Below are 10,000 nucleotides of genomic sequence, written 5' to 3'. Positions count from 1 at the left end.
ACAAACGATCTTTTTGATAAATTGAGGCTAAACTTTTCAAAATCCAACACCGTGACGTAGCTCCTTTAAGTTGAGACAAACAGTTTAATGATTACATAAGTAAATTTGAACATATTGTTTCTACTATTTTTTTAGTGACATCCTTCTTAAAAAGCTCTTTTTTTTTTTTTTTTACATGATACCCGTATACTTCAACACTTCTTCCCCAAAACCGCATGTAGGTTCCCTGCGAATAAATTGTCTCATATGTTCAGGGACTACTTGAAGAAGTATAGTGATGTTTCTGTGATCCCTGAGGCGCCATAAGAGAGCGGTTTAATCCCCAAGCTTGCACACCAAGTAAGTCAACGGTCTGCACACAAAGTGAAAGCCACGCCTTAGCTAAAATCAGGATTTAAACATATTTTGTAGCGAGGGTGGAATGAAACTTCAATTTAGATTCTTTTTTTTCCCCTATTTTTTGCGTTCGTCCCGTCCTATGTGGGTTAAGGGTTAATACAGGATGCGGGTGATAAAAGGGCGTGAGTTGGGAGAGAAATGCAATTGCTACTTCATGTCATTTCTTAAAGCGTTACAGTACCATTGGAAAATATGAGCGCGAAGTGATATTTGACATGCATTAGCGTCTTCTAAGCAATCAAGCAAACAAAAATTCTCGGTTGGGCTAAAAAACAGGCTTTCTTTCGGTGAAATTATCAACCCTTTCATAGTGGTGACGCATGTACGTCATAGGTCGTGAAATGTCAAGCAGGCTGTCGCATAACTGACGCGTAGCTACTGGAAGACGAGCAAATCGACAAAGGAAACACCTAAGAATTATGCAACTTCAAAAATTAAGATGTGTTTCGAGTCTTCTATTTTATAGGAGATGGGAGCCGGACTGAAAAGAGCGTCAGCCAGAATATAAAGGTGAGGAAGATTCTGCCCTCTTGCAGTTTCGACTTATTTCACCGTCACTTGTTTCACATCTCTGCAAATTCAAACCATTGAGCATTTACATGTAATTTAAAATTGGTGCTATTAATTTTCATTTTCGGTATGGTATTGCCAATAAGCGAGTAAAACAAAACTAACCACAAACGATCTGTTTAGTCCTTGTAATTGTCCACCTACTTCCGAGTTGTCTATTCCGGATAATTTTCAGGTCGATTCATTATATTGCGTGACGCCACTAGAAAAGTCAAAGTAGATCTTTCAGTTGTTAAGGAATGCAGAGTATAAATTTTCACTTTGAGCGTAACCAAATCTCGTCAGTCTGCATCATTTCGCTTTGATGAAAGAAGTTTGCAAGTAAGATGACTGGATGGTGTGTTTTCTATTTGCTTCTTTTTGTTGTTCAAGTATCAGGTAGGCCATTGAAGCGAGTTTTACAACTGAATATGCGTCTTGTAATCATGATCAGGCATGGAAGTGCTTATATATGGGCTTCAAAATATTTACGCCTGTGCTTTGCCCTTGATAAAAAACTTTGATGGTTTGTTCCTTTATTTCGATTCCTTTTCATTGAAGTTAGGTTATTATGGCGTCAATGATCGGCTTAAAAACACCGTATTAAATTTAGAATTGGCCAATTATTGGGAAATGTGTTGGAGGGCGAAGTTTGTTTTCGTTTGATAAGGATTTTCTTTAGGAGATGTTTTCCTAGACATTAATTTTGCCTTTAAGATTATAGTATAAAACACTACCTCAAAGACGGTTAACGTGATTGAAATCAAATTTGACAGCAACTACAATCGGACAAGAAATAGTGAAAGATGTCAAAAATTCAATTGTTATAGGTAATGTCTTAATATTCCAAGGCTTAATACATCGAGTGGGTAGGAAACAAAGACCAAGCATCGAAGATCGCCCTTGGAAGCGGCTTTTGATCACTTTAAGGTTACCGTCTACCTTCACAGGAGTGAGACTAATTTGTAGAACTACAGACTGCGGAACCGGGGACCTGTGGAACCTGCGAAACGTAGGGAAATGACTGTTTTATTGAAACCCCATGATAAAAACGATGCGATCTACATTAGCATTTGTTAAATAGCGACTGTGTCCGCTGATTACCGCGTTCCAAGTGCCATTTCTAGCTGAGATCTGCGTATTTGCACCATCTGATTCAAGTTAGCCGATTAACTGGTGGATTGCGTGACAAGTCACAATCTACCAACTTGTTTTAAGACCTCTAATAATGATCCTGCTTGGTTTGAGGATTTTCAATTGTTTATTTATTTTTTCTTTTTTTTCGCGACATGCAGGTCACGTGATGGTATGTGCTGCCTGTCAGTTGTCATTTTGGTTTTAGAGCTGTAGTTTAGCGCATGTTTTAGTACCTATTCGCAGTTGTTAAGGCAGTGGGCAAGGTCAGTCTTGTATGTTTCCAGTTTTCATAATCTTTCTCGTGTCATTACCTGGGTCTGTTTAAGGTTATTTTCGAATTTACTGGTGAGATTGGCTTCGGCTGGTCATCGCCTCACTTGCCTTTTATGCCTGTATTATTATTTTTTTTTTTTACGTCTTCTGTTTGACTTCAGGATTAGTTCGATCTCTTGTGGTAACAAGGAGAATGGGAGTGGGGTGGTTTCCTTGATCTTAGCCTGGGCCTTGCACATAAATACACTTGAATCGTGAATGTGTATGATGCATTTATTTCTTAACGAGAAGAATCAAATAAAATGAATTTTTCAAAATATCAACTTTTCCACAGAGGGAAAAACATGTAACCGAAGCAACGATACGTTCCTTTTTCCATTCTTGTTTGCGGCATGGTAAGTCTTTCATCGGAATACCGTCGTAACAACAACAACAACAACAACGATAACAAAAACAAGTCACCGCAAGCAGGGAATTGATCACAAGTTCATTGTTGTCGTGACTTCTTACGCAATTCACCAGTTAATGGGCTAACTTGAATCCGGTGGTGCAAATACGAAGATAAGAGCTATAAATGCCACCTGGAACAAGATAATTGGGGGTACAGTCGATATTTAACAAATACTAATGTAAATCGTATCGTTTTTATCATAGGGTTTCAATAAAAACAGTCATTTCTCTAGGTTTCGCAGGTTCTGCAGGTTCCGTAGTCTTAAGTTACCCAAATTCGTCTCACCTCCTTCAGGTGCGTTTTTATTGAAACGAATGTAGTGCTCTCCAATTACAGGGCAGATATCCGAACCCCTATATCAAAAATGGCCACTGGAATGTTTTCTTTATTTTTCAAAAAAATGCTTTCTTGAATTGTGACCTCGCGGAAAAGGCTCTAACGGAGAAAACAAATTCAATTTTAAAATTTTCCAACACTGTTTTGTAGTAATGACTCCAAGTTCGAATGAGGCCTAACACTACTGTGAAGTTTTTGTACCCAATTATTCCATCAGGGATCAACCCTAGTATTGGAATTGGGCCCACACGAGGACAGAGAAAAACTCTGACCAGGGTGGGATTTGAACCCACGACCTTCGGATTAGATCACCGCTGCTCTACCGACTGAGCTACAAGGCCAGAACGGGAGCTGGCCGTGGATATGTGCAGCGATTACTGTTTTGTAGAACATAGATTTATCTCCGATTGTAGTTGCTGTCAAATTTGATTTCAATCACGCTAACCGTCTTTGAGGTAATGTTCTATACTGTTATCTTAAAGGCAAAATTAATGTCTAGGAAAACAGCTCCTAAAGAAAATCCTTATCAAACGAAAACAAACTCCCCCCTCCAACACGTTTCCCAATAATTGGCCAAACAGAGGATGCTCCTTTTTGTGGCTTTCGCTTTCCCTATTCTCGGTTTTCACATGACGTCACGACCGCCATGTTGGTGCCCAAAACAAAGAAAAGGCGGCCATGTTGGTGCCCCGACCAAATCCTCCGGGAATTTAACTCTATTATTATGCAAACGCTTCCTTTTGTTTTCGTTGAAAAACATGGCTGTTGATCACGTGAGTGAAAACCAGCAATATGGAAGAAAGCCATATAGTCATCGTGATGAGTGTAACCAAGAGAAATTGAAGGGACAGAGAGGGAGGCTCAGGGCGTTGGCTGGGATATGCCATATCCACGAAAGTTATTTTTAAACGAGCGGAAGTCTGTCTTCCGAGACGTCCGCATACAGTCTTCTCATCGTTGTCGTCGTGCCATGGACTGTGGCCCTCGCTATTCGTTTCTGACTTGCTTTCTCCGTTTAATTCACTGCTGTCAGCCTGCAAGTCATTCGCGACCACAGAAATAGTGGAGCTTATTTCCCAGTTGGAATTATCAGACCAGAAAAACCATTTTTCGCGTTTCTGAAAGTCGTTTTCATCGACAAATCTTAAGTCCACTTCGTCCGCCATTATATGGAATCTTTGCTTTTCTTTCAAACATCAGACCGAGGTTGGCCTGAATGCGGACGTCTCGGAAGACAGAGTTCCGCTACAACAAAGACTTTCGCTTGTCTAAAAATAACTCTCGTGGACATGGCATATCCCAACGGCTGGACCGGGAGCCTCCCTCTCTGTCCCCTCATTTTTTCTTGGTGTAACAATAGAACACAAATGAGCTGTGCCGATTTTGATCCAATTGCTACGAATTTCATTCAGAATTAGCACAAAGTCACACAATCGCTACGAAAAAGTTACGTCGTTTGCAAAGAGGAAGATTTTGCTTTGCTTTTTTTTTTTTTTTTTTTTTTTTTTTTTACAATGGGTTTAAGGACGGTTTATTGTTTATAAGGATGACCAGGTCGGAGAAAATATAATAGTCCTTCCTCATCTAAAAAAAACTTCACTGGATTCTGGTCCGTTCCTGCAATAACCTCTATCGTTCTACGTTCCTCAACTCTTGGTGATCGTTCCTTCTCAGCATCCGCCACACATCTGTGGAACAACCTTTCCATGTGAAAAGTGCCAATTCATTGATTTTTAAATTGTTTAAATCAACTCTGAAAACATTCTTGTTTATCTTGTAAAGTGCATTTGAACATTCTGTGTAGTTTGCGCTGTATAAATTTAATATTATTATTATTATTATTATTATTATTATTATTATTATTATTATCAAAATTGAATAATTCATTGAAAGACTATACCATGTAACTTTCTGAGAACATCTTAAGAACGTTTTCAGCCTCACAATGCGAAGAGAGATAAGAGCGTTCAGCCTCAGCTCCAAAATTAGACGTTTTTGTCAAAAAAAAAAAGAGTGTACATATACTATCATTCGCAGGGCTATATTATAATAATATATTATATTTCTCACTCATCGCCTTTATTATTTTTTTTCCGCAAAGTTTACAGTGAAATGATGTTCACATCCCCATACAATAACAAAAGTATTTTAGGTACAGTTGGATCTTCTGTAACATTCACTTGGAGCTTTTCTGGTGGAGTTTCACACATTTCTTGGGGACTACAGTTATACATGCCTGAAAATTCCATGGTACAGCTGATTTTGTAAATTACAATTTAGTTATCCCTTTTCCTGCCTGTATGAGTTGACGTGTGGGTTGTATCTCTAGGATTTAAGAAAACAGTGGTCCGTAGGGTAGCTCGATAGTGCACGTGGCGCTATTATACATGTTCCCATAAAGAACAGATCATTAATAATTATATGACCAACACAATTAATTGTACAGTCGTTTGAATGTTCATCCCACTCACACTACATAATTTCTCTCTAACGATTTTTTTTTAATTCGAAAGTCGTATTCAAAAGGTCTCCAGCGAAACAACACCGGGTATCTTGAAATCAGTTGACCTAGACAAAAGTTTAAAATTAGAAACTCTACTGATGTGATTTGTGATTTTCTGCTCTAAAACACACCATCTCTGGAAACAAGGATTTTTGGTAATGGCAAGCTTCAGGAAAGATTTAGAAAATTAATCTGAAGTCTACATTATCATCAACCACTTCCTCATGAACGTCTCTAGCTCCCTCCTCAGGAAAAAAAAAGTCCTCCTGTTTAATTGTGGTAAATAGTGACATCCATGCTCTAATTGTAAGTAAGATGGGCCATTTGCTGAGGTTTGCATAGCCAAACTCAATCCATTGTGTGAAGCTACTGGCTGTATCACTTTCATGATCTGACTTTACTGAATGTTTTTACCTTATCAATTTATTCAACTTCTGTTGACTGTATGCACTGTGGGGTGTGTTGAAAATGCCTGCTCGTGCCAATTTTTCTTTTCTTCAGGAAAAAAAAACAATGCAAGTTATTAAGGGACACACCCTTTGAGCCTTCACGACAAAACTGTGCGCTTACTGAACACAACCCATTTAAGCTCGAGGTCGTTTTGTGTTCACGTAGAATACACGTGTTACACCAAAATCCTTCCACTCACTGAGGTTACTGGTTTACGTCCATCCCTCAAGGGAAGGAAGTGACTTACGAAAAGCCTACTTGATTTTAATGTAATATTCATTATTCATGTTTCTGAGAGCTCAGTTTCAACTGAAAATTCTCAACGATTTCATAGCATGATTTAAAGTTACTGAGATGTACCCATAGATGAACTGGGGATAATCAAAGGAAACTTTGCCACACCAGAACTAAATAATGGCGCATCCCCAAAATTCTTTAACGCTACAACTGTACCTACACTACACTGTGCACTAAAGCAAGCAGTTAAGAGGGAACATGATCACCAAGAAAAGGATGGTATCATCAAAAAGGTGCGCTTCAGTAAGTGGTCAACCCCTACATGTACAGTGTTACGTATGGTACATGTACTCGTGTCTGATGTGACCACCTGGTATTATTGGAATTATACGATCTCTATATTTACTTGAAGGTTCCCAGCACATATTTCACAAATCACAATAATTGCGTATTAACGACACCAATTAAAGCCAAAAGTTTACATTGTCCACATTTTACATTCCCGATGCAAAACATACGTCCTGAGCATAGTTTGGGAGCTTTAAACGTTACGTACTTTTGTTTGTCCAAGATCTGTGAAAAAGTGCATTTATGTTCTAATTCACTTTGTTCAAACGAATTTAAGTTATTTAACCTTTAAATACAAATGCGAACAAGAGGATTATAGGCTGGTTACACGCTCAAAACCAAGAAACTCATTTTAGTCGGCTATTCAAAGATAAGGATACTCAATACATTATTTATAACGAATGATGGATTGTATGGTAGTGTGTAAGAACGGGAAACGTCATCCACCTAGCTGTCTCGAGTCTTCTAATCTGTTATGGAGGGATTCTAAAACGTACAAATCCTTAGCATAGCAGCATCCAATTTTCATCTGCCATGAAGCTTATAAACGTAGTCTTTGAGAAATAAAATGGGTGGTGTCGTTTTGTACAACAGTCAATATACCACCAGACCGAGGGTTGTGTGGGGAGGGTGGGGGGGGGGGGGGGGGGGGGATGTTGGTTCGTAATTTAAAGCTTAAGAAACTGAAGCTTCTAGATGTTACGAACGCCAATTCAGTGCTTGCTGTGGCTTTTCTTTAATAGTCATCTTTGCAACGTTACACCGGTGCGCAAGTGCTGATCCATTCTAGGCATAACTTGTAGTTGAGCTTTATTTCTGGTTTTTATATTTGGTTCGACAAAGGAGAACGCAGTTCATAATCCTGGGCTCTCTGTGGTTTCAAGGATGACCTTTTTTCAGATTTTTTCGTCGACCGTCTGCATTTTCTGCGTCATGTTTAATGGCGTCATACGTCAGATGCGCAAAGGCTGTCGGGCACCTCAAGGTTTTCGTAGTAGTCTTAGCAAGTCTGACAAACTGGAGACTACCTCGTGGCTTTCATAGTAGTGTAGTTTAAGTTAAGGAAAGCTTGATTAGCTAATGTAACCTGTCGAACTATAAGTTGATAAGTAGGATACTCGTCTACGAATTGGAAGTACTGTTTACATGTTGCATGGACAGCCCACGTATTACGTAGTGGGAACTAGTACTTTCTAATGGGATTTAATGTAGGATTCTAAACGCCTAGTTCCGGCACGGCATTTGGTTCGAGGAATGCGTTTCCATTTTACCCACAGGGTATTTCATTTTTCGTATCCAGCAATGCTGCTAGTTTTTGTATTAGAAATCCATTCCTCGCTGTATTAGGTGTGAAGTAGTATTTCAAAAAAAAACGAGCTGGAGGGTTTCATCAACTTTCCAAAAGCGAGAAAGCATTTGGAACCACGAGGCCACAGGCCGAGTGGTTTTATTGTTTTCGAGCGTTTGAAAACCTGATGAAATCCGAACCACAAGTTTTTGAAATTACTTCTCGAACAAATAAAATTAGTTTCAATTATCATTTGAATAAATTTTTCTGAATTGAAATATAATTTTTGGTACGCGAAATGTCACCTAGTTGATGCGTGCTGGCTTCTGATATAATAATTTCATTTGTATTTGCATTCCACGTTGTTACCTACTAGTTGCATCATGGTTGTGAGTTCTGAAAAGTAGGCATAACGACCTTCTTGGTATTTGACACCCTTACGTTTAGGAGTAGTATACGAAGCGGGGCAATACGGGTGGACCGTGCGGATCTATCCACATCTGTGGTTAGCAATATAGTGATAACAGGTAGACGAAGCGAAGACCGTCACTTTGATTTGTTGTATCAAAGGAAGGATAAAGGGTGCTTAGCGAATACGAAAATGTATACATTTTTCGAGCAAAATACTTTAAAAGATTGACTGCAGGCATAAATTAAGTACAGATAATTAATGATGTTCTCAACAATTTATTTAAGAATTAACAAGTAAAAGTTTAACTACCCAAGAGTTTCTCAACACATGGTCCAGGTTTTTCGATATTTTCCAGCTTGGATTTTTTGACTGTGTAAAAAGTTCCGTTACTATAGAATGGGATCGGTGAGTCACTTCTGCTAGGAGCAGCTCCGAGCAAATCTGAGCCGACCCCTGTAGGGGGAGCAACTGGAAACAACAGATTTTCTCCGAACAAATCTGAGCAGACCCCTGTAGGAGAAGCAACTCCGAGCAGCTTCGAGCAAACATTAGTAGATCCCTGCAGGGAAACGGCCCAGGGGCCCCTTGGCCTTGTGTCCCTAACCCTAACCTCGTGACTATTGGTAAACAAAAAAGAACCCGATTGCAGGTCATATAATTGCTTATAAGCATGCCCCGTTTTATAAGTGCCCTGCCCAAATACGCCGGGATATAATTCAGGTATTTAGAGGCCCTAAACCTCCGGCGGAATCCAGAATAAATATTCTAAGGTTTAGTAAGCAAAAAAGGGGGCCACTGGCAAAATTGACAGAAATACTAGAGCCAGTGACGCCTAATGCAAAGGAATTCAAATGATTAACTGAACAAGAGGCTTAAAGCCAGCACATAACCAAGGAAACCACTAGAGCCGAAAAGACTATTGGGATTACGGCCAGATGTTGAGTCTTCTTGACCATACCTTACAACATGGTCCATCGCGAATTCGCCAAAAGTACTAGTAAGTAATAACCAAAACGGGGAGGAAGGCCACAGGGCAGTGACCAAGGTTCCAGTGCACTTTTCGATGTTCATAAATCTCAGAACCCTGCAAACGATAGCGACGGGAGGTACTTACAGACAGTTCTCCCCCACAAGATCTCCAGGCCTGAACAACTGGGATTCCAAAACCTCGCGTAATATTTGAGCAGCTTTGTATTGTAAAAATTCGCAAAACAGTAAACTGTGTTCGATCACCACAAATTCCCGATCTCATCGCAGATGAATATCCGCCAAGCGTCATAGTCATTAAAACGGCTTATTGCATCATCTCTGTGGCTGACCGTACAAGGGACCCAGTGTACACCCACCTCCACCGAATTCTCGAAGCAAAAACTAAATATGTCGATTACGATACTATGTAGATCTAGCTTCATGCTGCCTCCTTGCACGATATGAGCCGCGTCTTGGTTGTCGGTATACCAAAACCACCGCATCATTGCTAAGTAGCTTAGGGAAAGATCAAATATAAAACTTGATGGCTTCGAGGTTTCTCCTAAGAGAACTACTTCTTGCCTTTCCCGTATTCCACATCTTGTGGCCAACAATTTTAATAACTGACCCACATTCTGTAGCAGCAGC

At 39.6% G+C, this 10,000-nt stretch overlaps 1 protein-coding gene across 2 annotated transcripts in view; it reads left to right on the top strand.

The window, feature by feature from the left end:
• Nucleotides 1-1,217: 1,217 nt before the first annotated feature.
• The window catches only part of LOC137983813 (fibroblast growth factor receptor 4-like), a 45,541-nt gene continuing 36,758 nt past the window's right edge, over nucleotides 1,218-10,000 (top strand). For both annotated transcript variants that reach the window (XM_068830992.1, XM_068830991.1), the window contains exon 1: nucleotides 1,218-1,347. In XM_068830992.1, coding sequence (XP_068687093.1) covers nucleotides 1,296-1,347 — 52 coding nt within the window. In that variant the 5' untranslated portion in view covers nucleotides 1,218-1,295. The remainder of the gene's footprint in view (nucleotides 1,348-10,000) is intronic.

The sequence above is a fragment of the Montipora foliosa genome, chromosome 13 (assembly GCF_036669935.1).
Source record: "Montipora foliosa isolate CH-2021 chromosome 13, ASM3666993v2, whole genome shotgun sequence".
Taxonomy (NCBI): Eukaryota; Metazoa; Cnidaria; class Anthozoa; order Scleractinia; family Acroporidae; genus Montipora; species Montipora foliosa.
This window is presented reverse-complemented; position numbering and strand designations above follow the sequence as displayed.